Here is a 22,582-nt window from a genome sequence, read left to right as displayed (position 1 = left end):
AAATCAAGCCAATATACTCCCCTTTTTAGTACATATGTACATAATGTATATTGTGTTTGGTACAAACTGGTTTCAAGCTTTAAAACAATGTAGACAAATAAAGTGAATGATAAATAATGCTCTGATTCATATCCACCATTAGCTCCATTCATTTTGAGTTGTCATTCATCCTAAAGTTTGGTTTGTCTGAATTAAAAGTTTCTAATCGTATTATTTGTTATATGCAAATGAGTGACTTTAGGTTATATTAACACCATTTCCTTGACTGATCTCTTCCATAAAATATCATTTGTTTCCTCTCCAGACACGACCGGGTGCCATCCAGCCAGTCGGGCGTGTGCGGCAGAGTCCCTCCCCCGCCACTCCGGACGGCCACAGTCCTAACCCCTTCCAGCATGGCCCCTCCCCCTTCAACTCCCAGACCTCTGTAAGACCCCTCACCACCACATAGTGCTGTTTTCTATCCACTCTCAGCTCTGTGCCGCGGCGCCCTCTCTGACTGCACCGTGTCTCACAGCGGCGCAGCAGAGATGCAGATAATTGCGGCACAATTTTTGTTTCCAAAGAGGCTAGAACCAAAGAAAGGAAGACTTGTATTTGTCTGTGCAGATGCTGCAGTCTCCTACACCTGCAAAGGGAGCGTCCAGCTCCAACTCTGAGCTCCTGAATCAGATCATTTCTCATAATTTCTGAAATGTTCCACTTATTTCCTCTTTTGGCAAGCAGCCGAGTTGGATCGGTAACTACTGAAGAAGCTCTGATTTCATCTCACGTCTTCCTATTTGTGTCACGAAAGGTGCTCATGTAGAAAAGCCCTGCTGTCTGTGTTTCTCTGGCATACTCCCCTCCTCTCTCACACGAAACCAGCCGCCATGCTGTTCACCTGTTCTCCTCCACAGTCTTCTTCAACTCTGCTGGGTTTTTTTCATAGTCTACCCTCTCCTCCATGTCTCTGTCTGTCCGTCCTTTCCACCTCCTCTTCTTCCCCCTCGGCTCCTTTACCATATGAACCTACCCCACCCTCCATACCCTCCCAAACCTCCCCCCTGCAGCCTCGCGCCCCCTCCCCCACCTCGCCCGACGAGTTCCCCATGAATGTCAAGCAGGCATACAAGGCGTTTGCCGCCGTGCCTCGCTCACTGGCAGTTCTGGAGCCGCCGCAGGTAGGCCGTGCTGCCCGGGCTCCGCCGGGTCAAAACGACACAAGCATGCTGTGCTGATTGGTTGGTCTCGCCCCCGCCCCCCTCCTGACTGGAGCAGGCTGTCCTATCAGAAGCCTGCGCCGTGTCGGGGGGCCTGTGACGTGCTGTGACGTGTGGAATGCGTTCATCGTTGGTTTTTGTACTCCAGTGCCATCATCTGTCATACTGGTGTTGAGTCTTCATCCATTCGTCCATCCATGTGTGGCTCGTGTACTAATATTCAATCCCCCCTTTATTATATATATATTATATCCCAGCTGCTAATCAGTCTGCCTGCTCTGTATCTCTGTATCTCTGTATCTCTGTATCTCTGTATCTCTGTATCTCTGTATCTTTGTCCTCAAGTCTGAGTTTACTTCACTTTACTAACATCCTGCTGTACCCAACAGGATCCGTACGCTGTGAGGAACAACTTCCACCCAAAGCAACCTTCTCCAGAGGTGAGTGAACACATTGAGCAAACAATATTATACTATTATACTGTTGTACCGTATTGGACCAAATATATAAGATGATATTCTTTTCTTGATTTGAAAAAGTGGAGGTTGTATTATATTCAAGGACTAGACTTTTACGTGTTCACAACATCAGATTTGTTGCCTTAACCCTTTGCTAGGCTAGCATGTTTTATCAAGTCCATTTGTAGGGCGTGTTTTAAAGGACCCATATTGTAAAAAGTTAGATTTCCATGTTTTTTTGAATTATAAAGCAGGTTGAAGTGCTTTATAGATATTGTGATAGTATCGAAACGCTCAATCTGTGGCGAAATACACAGTCCGTATTCAGAAACTTTGCCTTTAAATGAGCCGTCAGGATTTCCGCAATTTTGTGATGTCACAAATATACAATACATTTATAACAGATTATGTTTTTTTGAACATTATAGCATTTTCTAGTAGAACATGTATGAACCTGAAAATGAGCCTGATATGGGACCTTTAAAGTTAGTTTAAATAGTTTTTTATGAAGCCAGGTTCAACCTGCTGGAGTTTCCGGCGGCTTGTGTAACGTGTTTAGCTGAATATTGAATCTGCAGCTGCAAAAACAAAATATCAAAATACGTCTAGATGTGATCTAAGATTACTGTAGTTCCATCTTAGTGTGACAGTCTGGTGACGACCTCTGTGGCCTTTTCAGCCTGAGTTGCACGACGAGGTGTTTGATGATGACATAGACGGTCAGGAGGGAGCTGGTAGGGGTCTGGCCCGCATGGGCTCCCCCCGGCCCTCCCTCTCACCTGACCGTCGGGAGTATATGAACTTGGCAGCAGTGCCTCGCTTCTACAGGCCGCCCTGGGAACAGCAGGTACCCACCGCCTCCGCCACCTCTACAGCAGCCCCGCTCTCTGTCTGGGTGTGCTTGGCTTGATCGGTGGTGGTGTCTCAGCTCCCAGACACTGGGAGGCAGCCGTGTTACTTCTGTCAATTAACTGATCTTGAATCAGCTAAATGGTGCTGGGTTCTGTTTTAATGGCTCATTTGTGTCTTTGTTCTTGGTCTGTGATACTTTTCTCCTCTGGCATCTTTTGGCAGCAAACATTGGCCTTTATTTTGTTATTTATAATATTGCAGGTACTTCAGGTGCTACTAATCAATTGTATTTTTTATGATTTTGTATTCTGTCCCTGATGTCTCTTGTAACCCTACAGAGTCCCTCTCCTGGCGGTAGTGGCAGCCCAGAGCAGCGCTCCTTCAGGGACAGACAGAAGTATTTTGAGATTGACGTGAAGCAGCAGACACCAGAGAAACCCAAACCTCGAGTGTCTCTGGTCGGAGAAGATGATCTCAAGAAAATGAGGGAGGAAGAAGGTTTGTTTCTATTGTTTCTCCTCGAGCATCCCGTCCCCATAACTAACAAACCAGCCGTTGACATTTCACAACCCTGTGTCTGTTCATCTCGCCCCAGAGAGGAAGTTTGAGCAGCGGGCGCGGGAGTACCTGATGGATGAAGACGAGGAGGATGAGGAAGAGGACATTGCTAAGCAGATGGCGCAGATGAAGGCGACTGGCAAAGTGTTGCTGGATGGAGTGGAGTACAACGTGGAGCCAGTATCCAGTCCGTCACCGCACTGCGTCACGCCACCGAGCTACAACGCCACGCCACCGAGCTACAACGCCACGCCACCGAGCTACAACGCCACGCCACCAAGCTACAACGTCACGCCACCGAGCTACTGCGGCAGCTCAGGGTAAGAAGTTGTATTTCATTATCGCTTTAAACATGTAAATGTTTATTTTTATTTCTACAACTAACATTTTTTTTTGTATGTAGGCCTTCTTCTGTTGACGGTAAGGGAGAGTCTCAGAGGAATTCACTGGAGGACAACTTAGGGCTGGAGCAGAGGCCCAACTCCATGACTGGGTAATTACATTGAACATCTTTGAGTGTCTCTGTGCTGTTGTTTTAGTCGCTGTTGTCCTCACTGCTACTCGTGTGTGTCGTCAGTCTGATCCCATTTTCCCCCGGGGACACGGCGGCTCCCATCCGCACAGCCAAAGCAGAGCGCCGCCATCAAGAGAGACTCCGTATGCAGAGCCCCGAGCTGGCCCTGGCCCCCGACAAGGACCTGTCTCCTGCTGAGAAACGAGCTCTGGAGGCTGAGAAGAGAGCCATGTGGAGGGCAGCACGGTAAATACAACACAACACGTAACACGCTCTGACTGAGAAGGTACAACAGCTGATCAGGTCTATTTTAAAGGACCAGTGTGTAACATTTCAGGGGATCTATGAGCAGAAATGGAATATAATATTCATAACTGTGTTTTCATTAGTGTATAATCACCTGAAACTAAGAATCGTTGTGTTTTCGTTAGCTTAGAATGAGCCCTTTGTATCTACATAGGGAGCTGGTACTCTTAACGGAGTCCACCATGTTGCTCTGCCATGTTTCTACAGTAGCCCAGAATGGACAAACCAAACTCTGGCTCTAGAGAGAGACTTGTGTTTTTACGTTACCTGAAGGCCACTGTAGTTCTCCGACATGCTTGAGAAACTGCGGTAATATGAGCCGCCGAGTGTAAAACCGTGGTACCGCCAGCCGCCGTCTGACTTATGTTGTTCCTAAAGTAATGTTATTATGGTAAGGATGACCTCTGGGCGAGGCGAATGGCGTTACCACGGTTGGCGTTTCGAGGAGTGAGCGTAGGGGTATTCAGTTAATTGCAAACTACAACCACACCACTTGATGTCACCAAACACACACTATACCTTCTCACCAAAGTGGGATAATACTCAGTTTATAGGTACATTATATATGATATTTTTGCTCTGCATTAATTTGGTTAAAGCAGGAGTCAGAAGCGGGAAGGTTTGTTTTCTTTGAGTGGTATGTGACTGTACATGTAATATAAAACTTGACCTGGAAAATAACACCAAGAGCAAAAAGATAAAAAGATTTTTGTAGTATAGTTGTGTTTTTTAACGAACCGTTCCATTATTGGTTCTTTGTAATGTTACAAACTACCAAATGTCAAGCTCACATAGTGTGGTATTTTAATAAGAGAGGGTTAGTGACATTTCTTTCCCAGAATAAGCAGTTTGTCATACTGGTCAATAACAAGGTTCATACCACGCTACGTCAAGCCCACACAGCGTGGGTTAGTGATCTGACCCTGGTTTCCGGATCAACAGTGATTCATACTGGTCAATAACAAGGTTCAGTGTTTTTTCCTACGTGTAAGTTCACAGTTGATTCGTCCTGTGTGTGTGGTTAGCCTCCTCTTTTACTATTTTCCTGTCTTAAAATGGGATCTTATTTATTCCTCCTGGCTCTTCTAAATGTGTCGGTGTTTTACCTTCCATTTTTTTTGGTTTTCTTCTCTTTTTCTGTCTGTATGCCTTTCTTTCCTTCCTCACATTCCTCCTTCATCCTGGTGCACTTCTCCTCCTATCCTCTCCTCCCGTCCGTCACCCTCCCCCTGGCCTCGCGGGGCCCAGGCCCAGTGGCCTAGAGGACGATGTTAGGCAGTATGAGCAGGACCTGGCTAAGAGGCTCTACCAGGCCAGAGTGAGGGCGTCTCAGGGCACCGAGGCCACCGAGGCCACCCAGCCCCCCACCTCCTCCGCTACCTCCTCCTCTGCAGCCTCCCAGCTCAGGTCTGCTCCTCGGCCCCAGCCACCAGGGCCAGACGCACGGCATCGTGGGGGTGTGCTGGGGTGCTTTGGCGTTGGGGTATTTTTGCTATAGGCCGAGTTCGGAAAGGTCCAAGCAAGCACTGGCACAGTGCTTCCACTGCCTTTCTAGTGCTGTCTTGCTTCTGCACGTCTTTGCTGTTTCCATCTCAAACTTCCTCTCTCTCTCTCTCTTCTCCGTCTGGTCTCTTCCTCTCTGCAGCACTCTTTTCGTTTGCGCCTTGCTGTTCTCTTGATTTTCATACTATTATTTATACTAACACACATCCCGCAGTAAGTTTGCAAGCTATTTGTGAGTTGAGGGTAAGCCTACTAGCAGTAGGTAGTCCTTTTCCTGGAATGCCTCCCTTTATATTGTGCAGTTAAATTAAACTGGTTGTTTGTGACAGCAAACCAGGACAAGGAGCACCCGACATTAGTAGTGATCGGCGCTACACCCTCCTGTAGCGGTGTGTGTTGTTTCTGTATTTCTTTCCTTATCGTCTACTATCATGTGTTCTGATGTTGGTTATTTTTCTTGTAGAATGAAGTCTCTGGAGCAGGATGCACTGAAAGCACAGATGGTCATCGCCAAGTCTCGGGACGGGAAGAAACGTGGGACACTAGACCAGCTGACGGAGTCGCCTTCGCCCGCCCCGACACCCTCTCCCACGCCTATGGAAGGTAGGAAGCTGCTCTCCTTAACGCCACTAAGGCTTGATTACATGCGTTAGACTAACTTATATTCCTTCGATTTTCTTACCGTTTTTTTTGCATTTTTGTTTTTATATTTCTGATTCTCTTACCATCCTGCTTGATGTTTTTTGTAAGGCAACTTTTGTTTTGAAAAGTATTATATAAATCAATCTTTACTTGCCTACAAGCAAATTAAGTCTAAAGATTAAAGTTTCGTTCTTCATATTTCCTGTTTTCCTCTGACAGAGCTCAGTCCTCGAGGAATGACGTCTCCAGGCCGGCTGGTAAGCGCTAAACTTTTCTTAATTTTCATTTTGTTTTTGACAGATTTTTCCCACTGGCCTTTGTGTCAGTGTGAACGGTTTACTGTATCCTTTGAAGGGACTTGGAGAGGTTGAATCAGCAAATGTTTGAACAAAGCTGTAACACTTGATTTTGCAGTTTAATTTGAGGAGCTTTATTTGAGAAAGGATATATAGTTGTTGGTTTACAAGCTGGAAAAGGGAAAAAGAGCTTCAAATCACATTGGCATTAATCCACCATCTTGCTCATTGTCACTCTAGCCAACCAGAGCTGAGGACACACGCAGCTCTCCCATCATATGCCACAGCTGGCTGTTTGAATCACCCATTAGCCTCTCTGCCTCCCACCTCTCCTTTTTCTATTTTCTCATCCCTTTCTCTTACTCCTTCTCCTCTCATTTTCTCCTCCTTGTTATACTTTGTCCCTCCCTCCTCCTGTCCTTGTTTTCCTCTCTTCTCCCTCTCCCCTCGACCTCTGCTCATTCCCGTTTGCTATCCTTCTAGTCCCTGTCGTCAAAGAAGTTTGACTACCGACAGTTTGCTGCCATTCCTTCTTCCAAACCCGTATACGACATCCAGGTATTGGTTGCATGCTGAGCTCCCGGGGCCTCCTCCCTTCCCCCTGCTGCCTCTCCCCTCTAGTTCTCTGTTAATCGAGAGGCATCAGTGTGACTGAAGTCTAGTTGGTTTTGGCTCCGTGATTGATCAGTACTTCCTGCTCTGCACTATAGTGATTGGCTCACTAACTCTCACTTTCACAATGAAAAGAGACTTACCCTACATAAAGCCCTGGGTCTCCTTTTCCCTGTTCCTGGTCTCCCACTTTCCACTCACAAATGTAGGAGCATCCATAGCAGTAACCCTTCACATTCATCAACTAATCAATCACAGACATTAACACAAACAGGTTTTTGATCCCACTAACCAGAATTGGTTCCGGGGGAAAAAGTGGCCACAAACTCTGCATCTCATCCACTCTCACTCTCACTTCCATCCGCTGTCTTGTTCCACGCATGGGTCGCATATCAGGCAGAGGAATAACATCCTCCATTAGATCTCCTCTCATGCTCTGGCTTTTTGAAACCCTGATCTGCTGAAGGGTCTCCTCCTACGCTGTCATTAGGGTAGACGTTTTGTGTAGGTTTGTGTGATATAGTTTCCATTTCCTCTTCTCTGTGTGGAAGTGGAGATAGGAGGGGAAGCAGGGGAATCTTGGAGTGGTGCTGGAGTGAGCTTGTCTGGAAGTGGTCTTTTATTTTTGGGGTCAAGTATCTGTGGTCTTCTGTGTCAGTGTGCGCTCCTGAGTGTGGGATCTTGTGTAGTTTGGTTGTTGAACAGTGACCTCTGTTTGTTCGTATTCTCTTTCTATTTAGTGGATGTAATTTAATGGATATCACTGTGTGTAAGTGTTTGAACAATGTTTCCTTCATATGAACTGACAAAAGTCGTGTTTAAAGGCTGTGTGTTGATTTATATAAATAGTTATGTCGTATAGGACTCGAGGGACCAGTATGATCTGCAAGGTGAGGGTCACTGTAATCACAATATAATCAATGTAATGTTAAAACAATTAATATGAGAGACAAACTAAATGAAGACTTGTAGCAGGTGTGACATTGTACCTTAAATGAATATTCATACAAACATAACATCTGGTTAAAGTAGCTAATTCCTTTCCAATCACAGTTTTATAATCAAATAAGTTCCCTTTAGATTATTGTCACCCCCAAAAAACTTTAATCAAAACAACTGGAGAAATATCAGATAATAAAAGAGGACACAGTTAAATGTTATTGTAGTAAAAATACAACAAATGTCATTTTATTTAATCAATTCTTGCTGAAATGTGTTTATAAAAAAATAATACAGAAAAAAACATAAAACAACCCACAGCTAGCGTGTCCTGTAAGATAACATTAAAGGGATAGTTCAGTGTTTTGAAGTGGTGTTGTATGAGGTACTTAGTCCGTAATCCATAGTCAGAGTATTACCTACAGTAGACAACGGTCAGCACCCGCGTGGAAGCAAAGCAATGTACCGCTGCAAAACGTATTTTAGCCACCTAAAAGAAAAGCCCACCTAAAACAATCAATATCCGTTTAAGTGTACGCTATATTTAGAATGTTTTCACTGCTTTACCTTGCCGTCAGACAGCCCTTTCTGAAGGGGGAACTGAAGCCGTTGTATCCATCTATGCTTTCACCACCAGACTCCATTGGAAAAAAAATTTATTTTACCTCACAGTACACAGTGGTTGCTGGTCTACCGCTGCCTCAATCGGTTAGTTTTGTTTATGTTATTGTGTGACTTCGGTGAATCTGAATTAACCAAAGTCACACAATAACACAAACAGACTAACTGATCAAGGCAGCAGTAGACCAGCAACTCCAGTGTTCTGTGAGGTAAAAATGACTGTTTTTTTCAATGGAGTCTGGTGGCGAGAGCATAGATAACGGCTTCAGTGCCTTTTCGGAAACATGGACTGTACAGCTGTCTGTCTGTTTCTCGACCGTCATCTACTGTAGGTAATACACTGACTATGGATAAGTACCTCATACAACCCTACATCATTACGAGAACTATCCCTTTAATGTGATTAATGATCCTCAGCTTGCAGGTCATAGTGGTCCCTTTAGTAGAATAAACAGCTGATAACAAGGAGAACATTATTGGCATTAGCATATAATAGCATCAACACAAAGACAACTTAACATGCTGCTTGGTTTTCCGTTGTGCATTGGTGACTCTTGTTGGTGCTGTACTGTTGCTCTGTTGGCTGTCTCTCTGTGGATGTGCCTACACTTCACAACAAACCCCGGAACTGATGACCTAACGTAACCTCCCCTTTCCTTTAACATGCCGATCTCTCCTGGGGGGAGAAGTCCAGTAGAGCTACTACTGGAGGCTTTTATGGCTCTGACAGACTGGGGAGCTTCAGCACTGTCTGCTAAACCGGCAGTGAGCGGCTGGCTCATCCTCTCGCTGCCAGCTCCACTGCTCACATGGTGATGGCTTCACCTGGGATGCAGGTTACTGAAACACCCCCACCTCTCAGTTATTTACTCTCTTCTTCTCTTCCAGTCCCCTGACGCAGCTGATGACCTGCAGTTCATCGACGACGGCTCCAGCAACCCAGGTGAGTACCGGAGCTAGTATGCTGTATTTCATATTGTACAAAAGACGGCTTTGGGAAAGGGATAAGTGTGTGTGTGGACAATAAGTAATACATTTATTGCCTCAATTTTTTCTATCCTCTTTGATTCAGGTGACTACCTGGGATAAGCAGCTCCTATTGGTAGGATCCTGTGTGCATGTGTTTTTGGGTCTGTGTGTGATTGTACGCCTGAGTATTTAAGGAACATGTGAGAAGAGTGTTGGTTTGTGCATTTATACTCTAACCAGCTAGTTGTGTGGCATAACTGCGGGTTCAGGTATTAAGGCGGGTGTGTCTACCTGGGTGTGCTTCGCCTGCTGCTGTCCACTACATACTGTAGGAAGCAGCGCCTGATGTTGAGACCAAAGTGGAAGAGATTTGCTGTGTCTAAACTAACGATATCACACTAACCGTGATCCAAACTGAGCATGAATTTGTTTAAAGGGATAGTTTGGGGGTCACTGAAACTAGTGATTACAGGGTGCTCTAAGTAATTTCATAATCATGTTTACATGCACGCACGAAAACAATTTGAAGAAAGGCTTTTTAGTGAGCGTCTAGCTTTTCCTTTTAGTGCAAAAGTGTGAATTTGATGGTGCAGCACTTCTAGAGGCTATTTTGTGTTGGTTGCAGTTTTACGCTGACTTTGGATGGAATTATTTTAAACAGAGATGCATTGCTAAATGTAATTATCTCCTTTCAACCACCTGCTCTGCTGCATAGCAATACATTCTCTGTCTGAAGTCTTTATCGTGCACATGCGTTACTTAAAATGCCAATAACCCAATTAAGCGTATACACAGCTCTACATCTTTACATAGACAACAGGTGTTTGCTGCTATATTAATGCTCTGTGTATCGAATAGAGCACCTTTAAGTGCATGTAAACACACTGAGTGAAAAAATAATTTAACAAAGGGATTGCAAATTAGTTCTTGAAGTTACTTTAAAGGTGCTAAATTAAATATCCAGAGCATTATTATAAAGCAGAAAACAACTATTTTTTATGTGAAGATATAGAGGCGTAATGTCTACCTGAGTAGAGAATGAAGTCGCTCTCTCTCTGTGCTTTTACTGCATGTGAGCGTGCCCCACTATCTAGCTTTACACTGCTCTCACGCGGCGATTACAAATGAAACCGCCGTTTCGAAAAGGTAGAACCCAGCCCCAGGTAAACACTATTAGCGCTGTTAGCTGTCGCTATGTTGAGAGGCAATAGAAATGCTCCCAATCTCAAATGTAGCACCTTTAAACATGCAGTCACCGGTTGCTTTAGTTTTCTGCTAAAAACGTTTGCTTGTTTCCAGCTGCTGCTGTGAATGTGGGGCTTCTCTCGCAGGTTTAAGGGATCCATCTACTTTCGCCATCAGTCAAATGCTCATCTTTCCTCCTCTCCACAGCTGCCGTTGTGGAGTGATTGTCATGTAAAAAGAAGCTAAACTGCAGCAGCTTGACTAAAGTTGTTCTGTGTGTTTGTTTTTTTGTTGTCTAGTGCCCGCTGCGAGCCCTGAGGCCGAGGTACCCACCGCGCTGCCTGCCACCTCAGCCCTTGAGGAGATGGCCCTGTACAGCAACAAGCGCAAACTGAGGCAGGGCCGCCGCAGCCTGGAAACCGCCGTGCCCACGTAACACCTCACACTGAGAGAAGAAACAGGAGGTGGACAGAACAGTCACTAAACACTACACACAGTGTCAGTAGAGCGAGATTTACTCTCCCATATATAACCACTGCAGAGACTACGACGCTGATAGTCACCACATGTGCACACTCTTATATTTGGCGTGCCAGTCTTGCCTGAACAGTCTGCGGATGAGCCGGCAAGTCGCTCAACAGTCCCTCGCGGGCAAGAACGAGCTCGTGTGGTTAGCTAGGATTGCTACTTACAGACCATTCTCTTTTTGTTGTTGTACACTCGGTTTACCAAGTAGAAGCTGATCTATTTTAAAAAGGAGGTGGCCGAAGTTTTTAGTTTTTTATTTTTCGCACCTCCGATGATTTTGCTGTTTTAAAAAAAAAAAAAAAAAAAACATACTGGAAGAGAAAAGAAATGGGTCATAGCTATACTAACTTCTTGAATGATATTTTTAGGCTTTCAGTGAATAGATTGTAAAATGTCAGGGTTTTTTGTGAGACTTGGGCGGACAGGAGTGTATATATTGATTAAGGAGGGAACATCCTGCTACCTTCACAGTCCCAAATTTTGGAGAGCTTTTAAAACAAAATAAAAGTACATATCTTTTTTGCACTGCCACGAGTCAGCTTTTTAAAAACGTATATCTTAAGTAATTTATTGTTTTTAGCGTTTTATTCAAATTGAAGGCCTTCTATTTTACACTGTTTTAACCCCTCCGGTCCTTTTGGGCACAAAGAGCATGACTGATGCTTGTCAGAATTTATCTTTAAAGGGCAAGTGTTTAGGATCTGGCGGCATCTAGTGGTGAAGTTGCAGATTGCAACCAACTGAAACTTCCCCCGTGTGCAAAGCGTGTAGGAGAACTACGGTGGGCGATGCGAAAACGTAAAAACGCAAATGTCCCCCTCTAGAGCCAGTGTATGGTTTGTCCGTTCTGGGCTACTATAGAAACATGGTAGCTCCGTGGAGAGGACCTGCTCCGTATGTAGATATAAACGCCTCATTCTAAAGTAACTAGAAACGCACAGATTCTTATTTTCAGGTGATTATACACTAAAGAAAAAATAATTATTAATATTATATTCAATTTCTGCAAATAGATCCCCTGAAATGATATACACTGTTCCTTTAAACAAATTTGAAAGATAATTATGTGGGTTACTTCGTCAAAGCTTTCAACTAATGAATTTCATATTACTTTATATCACTTAATCTACTTTATAGACACTTATGAATTCACCAACTAAAAGTATAGCTGTTGCACATCAGTGTCACAACACCGTAATGGGTCCTACCTGTGATTGACTGTGTTACATTCCCCTTGTAGAGAACATGACTACACTGGGAGGCAGCAGCGGTGAGCAGCCAGTTTTACAGATTAACGGATCACAATATCAAATATTTAAGTTTGGAAAACGTGCATTTTTAGTATCATTTATTAATAAACGGTACTCACTCTGCCCCGTTTAGGGTATTACTTTTTTTTTTTTTCTATCCTTGAATTGTTTGGAGGTATTCCAGAGCGACGTGAAGGTAGCAGGTGTTTTATTTTTCTGTCTATGGTTAATTTAAATCTGACGCCACTGAAAAATCATTTATTATTGTGTGAATAATGTACAAATACTGAAAGGAAAGCAAACTTTGGGTTTGAAACTGAGCCAGTCTTGACCAAGACCAAGCGAGTGTCTGGACTGCTGACGCATCTGGGTTTAGACAGGCTTGGGATGGGGATGCTCTCTGCATGTATATTGGTTTGTTAATGGGAGAGCTGCGAGAGGCAGAACCAATTAGAAATCCCTCTCAAGACATTGTCGTCTTTCAGTTCACTGCTTGACATACTGTCAGTTTATGTATCTGATGGGTATTTTTGCAGAATCACAGCATCGTAGCATTTGTGTTAATTTAATGTAGGTTCTTCTAATGATAGCTTTCCATGTTGCTCTCACTGACTGAAATTCAGTTTGTTTGATTACATTTGCAATGGCTGATATCTCCTTTTTTTTTTTTAAACTTACAGTAGGTAAATCTTTTTTTCAGATGGGTTTCACTACATTATTAATGCAGTGTTTCAAGTTGTTGTGTTTATTCTTTTGTCTTGAGTTCTATTTGGGGGTCTTTTACTTGCAAATAGTTTGGAGGGAAAGGGTCAGAAGTCCTAGGGTCAAGGGTTAGAGCTCATACAAGACTGTAACTAGTGAATTTGTACAACCAAAGAAGTCTATTTTGTGGTTCAGGAATAATAAATTTTACTTTTCATTTAAGAAGCGGATTCATCGTGTAGTGTCTTTTGTGCTCGATAAATGTACAATCTACAATGAACAGATTAAATGTAGAAAAATACCCAAGAGAAGTGAAAAGTTATAGTGAAGTTAATGACTAAAAAGGAAAATTGCACTTCGCCACATTTAGCACATCTGGACGCTGTAGTTCACCAACTTTAGTTTGTGCATAAAACTCACTTATGTAACAGGTAGAATTGGAGGAAGTCTTCTCTGTCCAGATGCGTTCCTCTGCACTGGAGTAAAGGACGTCACCCTGCTTTTCCTCTGTAGAGACAGAAAAATCAAAAGTTTTTTATTATTGCGTTATTATCGCGTTAACTCTGACAGCCCTGGTCAAAATAAACCCTTATTTCACCAAGTTAAATATGAAAATAAGCCTGTACGTGTGAGTGGCTCTCGTTCTTCGGAGGCAGACCATTAAATAAGCAAAATAAAATGACCATTGCCAAAAAAACAGCCGGCGATGCACTCAGCCAATCAGCCAATCCTAATCCCTACTTAACTATGGTTTTCCTGATAATAGATAAGTGATTGGTGAGGTGACATGACCAATTTATAAATACAGACATTTACCACCATTCACTTCATGTCATTCGATGAAATAAGCAGCCGTTCATTAGATGTAAAACAGAATGGGACACCCACCCTTTTCAGCGTTCTGTAGCGGGCGTTGTAGAAGGACTCAGAGCTGGAGCTGTCAGGAAGACGCCCATTCAAATACTGCTCCAAAGTTCGCTGGTTATCCTCCGCCTGAGTTCAGCAAGGAAGCAGATAACACTTTATCAACATTTTCCAATACATGTTAAACTAAAATGACTTCCTCCCCATAGCCTGCAGGCTGATCGGACTTGTTTAAATGAATCATGCACCTGTTATTTCTTTACTTTGTGTGAAGGTTTCTTTATCTGACTCACTTGTTCAAGGGTCTTGTCCAGCTCCTCCTCAGGTACCAGGACAGACTTCTCATACCAGTTCTCAAATTCTGGGACACACATGAACAGTTTTCTGAGCTTCTCAAGGCACCAATGATTCCAGCTATGATAACTCTAAGCTGTGTTAGGGAAGATAGAAGATATTAGTTGAACTGACCAGAGAGCAGGCGCACCCTGCACTGATCCACAAGGTGTTGACAGTAGTTGACCTCTGCCTTGATGTCACGCAGCACCTCGTATCTCTGCCGGTACAGGGCCTTCAGCTCTCTGAGCTGTATCAATGAAGTGGCATCTGGCTCCTGCAGCATTGGCTCCTCCTCAATAACCAAATACTGACCTTAATATAAAAACATAAAAAAGGAAAGATAGTTTTAACCTCTTAAATCTCAGATCTTTTGGCAGAACCATCAATAGAAAGTGACACTGTGCAGACAGGCACTGCTCAACCACAAAAACCTTCATTATACATTTTAATTCTAAATAAGTCATAATACGTATTCAATTTTTAATTTTTTTTTATTTAACAGGGTACTACAATACTATACTAAGACTTTTTTTATTCTTTTTTCGACATCCTATAATATGACTTTTTCCAACATACTATACTATGATTTTTTTCTTTTTAAATCTTCGACATACTATACTATGACTTTCTTTTGATTATTTTTTCAAAATACTATGTAATGATGTTTTTTTCGACATACTATATTATTGACTTTTTTCAACTTTTTTTCGACATACTTTACTATGACTTTTTTTTCGGCAGGCTATACTGTCTTTTTTTTGACATGTTATACAATTACTTCTTTTCGACATACTATACTATAACTTTTTTTACCTCTTTTCGACATACTATACTATGACTTATTTCAACATGCTATACTGTGACTTTTTCAAGAAAAAAAGATATAGTATAGGATGTCGAAAAAATCGTCATAGTGTAGTATGTCGAAAAAGTTTTCAAAAGGTCATAGTATGGTATGTCGAAAAAAATGTCATAGTATAGTATGTTGAAAAAAAAAATTAAAAAACAGCCCTAATACATAGTATGATATTATACTTCTTCTGGAACATAGAATACTACACATTAGGAAAGTTCCATTGGTAGCAGCACAAATCAAAGCATCTAAGTATTTTCTTAATGATATAAAAATTGAAAGTACCTTGGCCTCTTCTCGTCTCTCTGTGCTGCTGTATGGTGGCCGTGGTGCAGTCGATCTCTCTCTTGACAGCGTTGACCTCCTCGGTTAGCTGTCGAAGAAGACTGCGGCGTTCCAAGAGCACAGACTTGTTCTCCTTAAGGATGTGGTTGATCTTGCTGCCTTGTCCCACTTTAAAATCCTCAAAGGCTTCTGCTTTGGTTGGAGGAGAGCTGGGCAGAGACAGCAAACTTTTCAGGGGAAATGGTATAAAACAACATCGTGCACAGTCCATTTATAAGATTACCAATGATATTTGAGCCGTTTAATAGATAAAACTACATTAATATCATACACATACTCAGAGGGGACGGGTTCATTGCCAGGCGGTTGGGACTCCTGTGTGCTCTGGCTCTCTCTGTCTGGTTCTTGTGACTCCTGTTCCCTCTCAGGCATCTGGACAGGATTCAGCTTTGCTTTGCTTTCCAAACGCTTCCTTGGAACTGGACTCCCTTCTACCTGTCTCTTGCTTCCGCTGGATAATCACATTGAGTGTGCCATTAGGAAAACTAAACTAGTGCATTTAACTTAGTCCAGTCCTGTAGGCTTCAATCAGTACATAAATCAGGCAGATGTGGGCCCAATTACATATTGATTTAAAACTGGAGCCTCATTAATGTAAAAGAATATTCATAGTGCAACATTAAAAGGGTTTATATTGATGATTTTGTCACACCTATTATTATTATTTTGATTTGTCTTACTTTTATTTGGAAGTTAATCATGCTCAAATTTTGAACTACAGCTCCAATAATGCTTTTGGGGGATGTAAATAAGTATAATGTTGCATTGTCAGTTAGCTGTACGGCCACAACTTGTAGCTAATAAAATGTTCACTGTTCACTTACCTCTGTTTGTCCCTAGGCTTTTTAGTTTTGGCTTTGGTCAAATTCGGGGGCTCTGTGTTTTTCAGGGATCGATCAGACATCTCAAAGCTGCCAGCATCGTCAATGCTGCTATCCCACTCCTAAAAGAGTTTACAAAGCAACATCTAATCAAAGCTCACAATGAATTGTTCACTAAACAGGCTGTCAGTGGTACAGTAGACAAATAGTATTACAACTACTGATTTCCACGAGATGTTGAATGACCTTGATAGCAGCTGTGTTAGCACTTTGGTTTTTCTCAACCAAGTTGCAGGTCTGGCATAGCTGAGCCATCACCTTCTGCTCCTGTTTCCTGCTCACATACATACATACATACATAAACAAGCTGAATCATTAACAAATAAAGTATCTGATTTCAAAAGGTAGATGATACTCACTGAACAGCAAGCTTGAACTGGGCGAACACGGCTTGGACCTGTCTGATACTTATGATCTGTAATTAGATGTCATGGAGATAAAAATTTAAAGCCTTCAAAGGACAATTCCAAGCCAAAATTTGGTCTGGTAGAGGAAGTATTAATAGCTGTGTTCTTTGTTATGTTCTCACGCTGATTTCCTCCAGGCTCCCCTCTAGGTACCTCTGAACCTGGCTGTGGATCTCAGCCAGCTGGGCTTCAGACAACGTCTCGTACGGGGTGCTCTGACGGTTCACCTGGTGGAGGGTGAATGATAGGCATTCAACTTCTAATATAAACCAGCTAAAAAGGAAGACGCTATAGATCCATGGCAGCAACCAAGAACATTTACAAAAAGTTTTTCATACCAAATGCAATAATTTTACTAAATTCATAAACACCATTTGCACTGGGACGTGTCAGTTATCATTTTCTGTACTGTGCATGTTGTGCTATGTACTGTGTGTATTGTGAGTTACTATGATGTGTTTAACCAACCTGTGAAGCTGAGGGCAAATTTCCACATTTGTGGATGATAAAGATTATTATTATTATTATTATTGCTTTACTCACCAATGTATTGTAGATGGACAGTTCCTCTTTCAGCATCTGTACATCCTTCTTAAGTTTCTTGATCTGAGCCTAATGACAACAGTACATTTCATGAGATCACTCGGTTTTCTGATGACTGACATAGAGAGTACAGCACAATGCAGACTGTAAATACATATTTCTACCCATGTATGAGTAGTTTTGTGTCATTATGTGAACTCACTGCTGGATCCACATGTTCATTAACTGCAGGGTTTGTCTGGACACACTTCATTCTGCTGGCAAAACGCAGAGTAGAGAGCTGCAAAGAATATTAATTAACATGCATAGCTGAAATGTGACCACGTGCTGTAAGAAAGAGACTGGTTTCTGTTTTATATCATATATTCCACTCCTTACTGTATCTTCAATCGGTGCAGCCTCACCGCAGATGTTGGCCACAAGCACAGTGTTGCAGTTCCCTCCTATAAATACAGTAAGTTTTACAAGCACAGTATTACTACAAAGAATATGACCATTTAAAACTATCAAATATCAGGTATCTGCATTGTTAAAAACCAAGGTCCTGGCAGTCTCACCCAGTGAGTCTTTGAGGGCATGAGTGAGTTTAGTCTGTCTGAAGGGAACGTGGTCTCTGCGGCGGTCTGCCAGGGCCAGGATGGCCTGCTCCAGGAAAGACAACGACTTGTTGATGTACATGGCTTCCTTGAACATCTGCCCCTCTGACTGGAAGAATAGGAAGGTGAAATGAAGAGGGGAAATTAAAAACTTACATGACAAATCATAGAGAAAGGCATATTCTTTTTTCACTTTGACTGGAGGATCAAAAAGCCAAGACCTTGTATTAATATAACCGAGCACATTTGAAATAGAAAGGGTAATTCTAACATCCCAACTGGACCTTATTCAAAGGGTCTGAGTGTTAAAGGTCACATATTATGCAAAAGAAACTTTTTCATGGCTTTTCAACATAAATCTGTATGTGTGAAGTAAGACAATCTCAAACTCACCCCAGTCTTTCCGACCCTCTCTGACCCAGCCAAATCCACCAGATTCAGCTTGGAGGTGACGTACTTGGCATCAGACAGGGTCCGTGAACGAGACTGCGATCAAGACAGTAAGCAGGAAAAGGCACGTGAGGTTTGAGCACCAACACAACAGTACAAAAAAAAACATTAAAGGTATTTGGACTCGTACCTCTATATGCACAGTGAAGATACAGTGGGACCTGGAGGAGTTCCTGTTCAAGGCATGAGCTCCAATAATGCGATTCAACTCACCCTGAGAAAGAACAGCTATATCAAGGTTCAATTTTCCAATTTATTCATCCATAAAATCATGGGAATTACACTGCTTCCACCCTCATCAACCAACACTGATTACAGAACATAAGAACTAAATAGGCATGAAATAAAAAAAAATAAAACAAAACTGTATTTCACAATAAAAACTGGGCAAAAAAAAACTTAAAAATCGGCACAAATAAATTGAATTAAAATTAAATTAAAATTGCAGTTAAAATTGTTTACATCCTCTTTACAAATTTCTGTTTGTTTTTTCTCCTGAGGGATAAGAGAAGGAACAAGTGTGACCTGCAATTGGAGCAGGGGGCTCTCAGTGGGAACTATATAGAAATTAAAAGATGATACTGAACCTTTTGAACCATCTGAAGCATTAAAACATTTTAATTTCGTGCTTGCTGGTCATATAAACTTGAAAATGACTTAATTTCAATTTTTAGGTGAATTACTCCTTCAAATAGGACATGTTTTTACAGTTGTAAATCAGACCACACACCTCAAACAGCAGGTTGAGAGCCTCCTCCTCACTGTGGACAGGGTGAAGAGACAGACCTTTGATGAACACCCCTCTGCCGGGCTCCTCTATCACCACCATGCCGCGAGGAGACGGGTGTGACGAGCTTTGCAGCGATGACAGCAGGTCCACCAGGGTGTCATTGTAGATCTCCAGGTAGGACAGGTGCACAGAGAACGCATGCTCAGTCCTTTTCTCAACCTCCTGAAACACCTGAATACCATGTTAGAGATTTAAGAAAACATATTTACTTAAAAGGTGCAGTGTGTAGAATTTGGTGGCATCTAACGGGGAAGTGTTGCAGATTGCAACCAACTGAAACTTCTCCCGTGTGCCAAGCATGTAGGAGAATTACAGTGGCTGACATGAAAACGTGAATGACCCTATCTAGAGACAGTGTTTGTCCATTCTGGGCTACCGTAGAACATGGCAGTGCAACATAGTGGACTCTTGTGAAGAGGACCCGCTCCCTATGAAGATATAAACAGCTCATTCTAAGGTAATGAAAACACAATGATACTTATTTTCACGTGATTATACACTATAGAAAACATACTTATTAATATGATATTTCATTTCTGCCGATAGATCCCCTTAAATTCTACACAATGGACCTTTCAGAGTGTTTCATGGATAAAAAAAAATTTCACATGATGCAAGTTACCTCCTGAAGGGCCCGAGGAATGACGCCTCTCTGCTTGTACGATTCTGTGGATCCTGTCATGGTGTAGGTCTTTCCTGCACCTGTCTGCCCAAAACACATCACAGTACCTGAAAAACACAAGACACTATAGAATATACACAAATTTCTTGGAAGATAAATCACGCAAATCTCCAAAACCTGACACGTCAAGCAATATAATCAGGGGAATTTGGGCCCTTTTAGTGGCTTTAGAGTCACAAGAAAAACAGAAAAACAACAAAGTTTAAGTGTGTTGACATTAATTTGGGTATGCTTATCTGGTATTAATACTTGACTACACACTGTTAGTTTTACGTAGATAAACAGATCTACCATTATAGCCATCCAGTGCTCCCAGTACCACCGGTCGGCACACTCTGGCGTACAACTCCTCCTGGGATACATCCTGCAGGACGCCTTCCAACCGGAATGACCAAGAGCTCAGCTGATTTTTCGAGTCTTGAGGCTTCGTGGAGTCTTTTCTGTGATAGATGTTCACTGTCTGGAGGACAAGACACAAAAAGAAGCTTTGAGTGTACACTACCAAACACAGGAGTTATTTTCAAGCAAAGAAACGAATGCATTAATTGAAATTATGCCACAAGATGTCCACTGTGCTGTGTTAGGATCCAGGACTAAAATATTGTACTGAAATGCGATGCAATTTGTATTCAGATAGCTGAAACGGTACACACTGCCTCCACCTAAATTCATGAGATATGTTTAATTATATTAAGAGATAAGATAAAACAGGTAAATCTGGCAAAGATGTCAATATTGGCGTATCCATTATGCATATGGATGTAATGCAGTTTGAACACTTGTATAAATAAGTTGAAGGTCAACAGTGAACAGTGAGATGGGATATTAATACAAAGATAGGTGATAAATTAAAGGAAAAACCAACATCAGTGCTGTAAATAAATTAAAATCATAATATTCATGAAGGCAGGATTAAAGGCAGTGTTGTTGTATCAGACTGCATTAGTTTTAATAAATAAAAATGAAAATATAAACAAAAAAAGTGATTCATTTCCACTAATCTTTTTATATATATCCACAGTGAGCCACTGGAGAGGAGCTAAAGAGACACACGTGGCTCCAGAGCCGCAGGTTGCAGACCCCTGGATATTTAACCTCAATGAAAAACAAAAGTCTTAATACAATAAAATCAACTGGAAGTTACCAACACTTGTATTTCCGACAGGTTTACGTATTGTGATGTAATTGTGTAACTGTTAGTGGTATTAATAGGGTATATTCACCTGTCCGTCAGGTAGACATTCAATGATGTGTTGGGAGAAGTCAGCCGTTGGTCTGATCCGGACAAACACTCCGACCTCGCTGCTGGGAGCCTTCATCATACCACCACCTGTGGGTCCAAAAACACGACGAAAACACAACACAACTCGAACCAACAGCACCTCAAACTGCGTCAGACTGTACAGATATGTTTACTGAATCCACCTGAACTACTGGGACGAGAGGTTTTCAGGTGAAAGTGTGTCATTTCAGCTCAGTTTGTCGGCTCCAGGTCCATCATCATCTCCTCCGTCTGTCTGTGTTCAACGGCTGTCTGCCGGTTTACACTCAGCGTCATGGCAACGACCGCGCGCGCGCAGTATGGCAAAGGGGCAGAGCACGCGCGCCTTGTGCCACCTGACAATGATCTGTTTTCAATGAAATTGCAAAAAATGAAAATAAAATAAAAAAATATACATATATGAACTATGAACTTTTTTTTAATCACAATCAAATTGAAAAAAATAAATATAATTGTTTATTTTTTTTCAATTTGATATATATATATGTTTTTTTACAATTTGATATATATATCAAATGGAAAAAAATATATACATATTATATTTATTTTATTTAATTTTTTTTCAATTTGAATGTGATTAAAAAAAGTTCATAGTTCATATACATTTTTTTATTTCATTTTCTTTTTTCAATTTGAGTGTGATTAAAAAAAGTTCATAGTTCATATATATATATTTTTATTTATATATATTTTTTCAATTTGAGTGTGATTAAAAAAAGGTCATAGTTCATATATATATATATATATTTATTTATTTATTTTTTATTTTTTATTCAATTTGAGTGTGATTAAAAAAAGGTCATAGTTCATATATATATATATATATTTATTTATTTATTTTTTATTTTTTATTCAATTTGAGTGTGATTAAAAAAAGTTCATAGTTCATATATATATATATATATATATTATTTTTTTCAATTTGAGTGTGATTAAAAAAAGTTCAAAGTTCACATATACATATATATATATATATATATATATATATATATATATATACACACACAACCAACAATAATTATGATTTTCTTAAACACGCCAATTGCTAATTTTGTTTTATTTTTGTGTCTTATTTTGTAAATTAATGAGGGCAAACTGAAATTAATTTAAAAAAATCATCTTCTAAAAAAGCGTTTAGATTTAATTTTTTTATTATTCCAACTACCCTTCCTATGAGGTTGCTTATTTAAGAGGTTGATTATAAGTGATACATTAATTTTTGGCATTTGAACAACTACAACTGCATTTCATAGTGCAATCCTGTATTGTATGACAAACAGAGATGAACCTTGAATTAATTAATTTCTGTATTAGAGACTACAACTACAGTATATGATTTACTTATTTCACTTATTTAGTACTTTATTTGGATTTTAACAATGCGATTTTAAATGTATAAATCTAAAAAATCATTAA

At 41.2% G+C, this 22,582-nt stretch overlaps 2 protein-coding genes across 40 annotated transcripts in view; one reads left to right on the top strand and one right to left on the bottom strand.

The window, feature by feature from the left end:
- scrib (scribble planar cell polarity protein) overlaps positions 1 to 13,367 on the top strand; it is a 77,378-nt gene extending 64,011 nt beyond the window's left edge. For 7 of the 36 annotated variants that reach the window (XM_074622148.1, XM_074622138.1, XM_074622143.1 and 4 more), the window contains 14 exons: positions 305 to 427; positions 1,053 to 1,163; positions 1,592 to 1,642; positions 2,340 to 2,507; positions 2,851 to 3,010; positions 3,108 to 3,390; positions 3,474 to 3,563; positions 3,648 to 3,830; positions 5,139 to 5,297; positions 5,857 to 5,996; positions 6,255 to 6,292; positions 6,815 to 6,889; positions 9,392 to 9,446; positions 10,957 to 13,367. In XM_074622148.1, the coding sequence (XP_074478249.1) occupies positions 305 to 427; positions 1,053 to 1,163; positions 1,592 to 1,642; positions 2,340 to 2,507; positions 2,851 to 3,010; positions 3,108 to 3,390; positions 3,474 to 3,563; positions 3,648 to 3,830; positions 5,139 to 5,297; positions 5,857 to 5,996; positions 6,255 to 6,292; positions 6,815 to 6,889; positions 9,392 to 9,446; positions 10,957 to 11,093 (1,773 nt within the window). In that variant the 3' untranslated portion in view covers positions 11,094 to 13,367. Of the gene's footprint in view, positions 1 to 304; positions 428 to 1,052; positions 1,164 to 1,591; positions 1,643 to 2,339; positions 2,508 to 2,850; positions 3,011 to 3,107; positions 3,391 to 3,473; positions 3,564 to 3,647; positions 3,831 to 5,138; positions 5,298 to 5,856; positions 5,997 to 6,254; positions 6,293 to 6,814; positions 6,890 to 9,391; positions 9,447 to 9,575; positions 9,606 to 10,956 lie in introns of all 36 variants that reach the window. The other 29 variants (XM_074622147.1, XM_074622152.1, XM_074622162.1 and 26 more) reach the window with 16 other exon arrangements.
- kif9 (kinesin family member 9) lies at positions 12,642 to 21,466 on the bottom strand. 4 transcript variants are annotated; one of them, XM_074622177.1, is made up of 21 exons: positions 21,310 to 21,466; positions 21,108 to 21,214; positions 20,176 to 20,344; positions 19,825 to 19,931; positions 19,143 to 19,373; positions 18,543 to 18,626; positions 18,356 to 18,448; positions 17,924 to 18,071; positions 17,745 to 17,809; positions 17,569 to 17,646; positions 17,367 to 17,435; positions 16,946 to 17,050; positions 16,776 to 16,831; positions 16,603 to 16,690; positions 16,360 to 16,478; positions 15,813 to 15,980; positions 15,476 to 15,684; positions 14,470 to 14,649; positions 14,295 to 14,362; positions 14,026 to 14,130; positions 12,642 to 13,644 (listed from the first exon to the last, which is right to left on the bottom strand). In XM_074622177.1, exons 1-21 carry the CDS (start codon positions 21,350 to 21,352, stop codon positions 13,558 to 13,560), a joined length of 2,379 nt encoding a protein of 792 aa, XP_074478278.1. In that variant the 5' UTR covers positions 21,353 to 21,466; the 3' UTR covers positions 12,642 to 13,557. The 4 variants fall into 4 exon arrangements, 2 of the variants coding, with proteins under 2 accessions (XP_074478278.1, XP_074478279.1); XR_012592195.1 differs by having other exon boundaries at positions 13,485 to 13,644; positions 14,295 to 14,431; positions 14,522 to 14,649; XR_012592196.1 differs by having other exon boundaries at positions 13,485 to 13,644; positions 14,295 to 14,431; positions 14,546 to 14,649.
- Between the last annotated feature and the right edge of the window lie 1,116 nt (positions 21,467 to 22,582).

The sequence above is a fragment of the Sebastes fasciatus genome, chromosome 21 (assembly GCF_043250625.1).
Source record: "Sebastes fasciatus isolate fSebFas1 chromosome 21, fSebFas1.pri, whole genome shotgun sequence".
Taxonomy (NCBI): domain Eukaryota; kingdom Metazoa; phylum Chordata; class Actinopteri; order Perciformes; family Sebastidae; genus Sebastes; species Sebastes fasciatus.
Note: the sequence above shows the minus strand (reverse complement) of the source record. Positions and strands in the feature narration are given on the sequence as shown.

Coding starts and splice junctions, on each gene's coding strand:
- kif9 (XM_074622177.1), bottom strand. CDS start 21,352: ATGACACACTTTCACCTGAAAACCTCTCGTCCCAGTAGTTCAG. Junction 19,932..20,175: donor AGCACTGGATGGCTATAATG/GTAGATCTGTTT, acceptor TGTGTTTTTCAG/GTACTGTGATGTGTTTTGGG. Junction 19,374..19,824: donor TTCCTCGGGCCCTTCAGGAG/GTAACTTGCATC, acceptor CATGGTATTCAG/GTGTTTCAGGAGGTTGAGAA.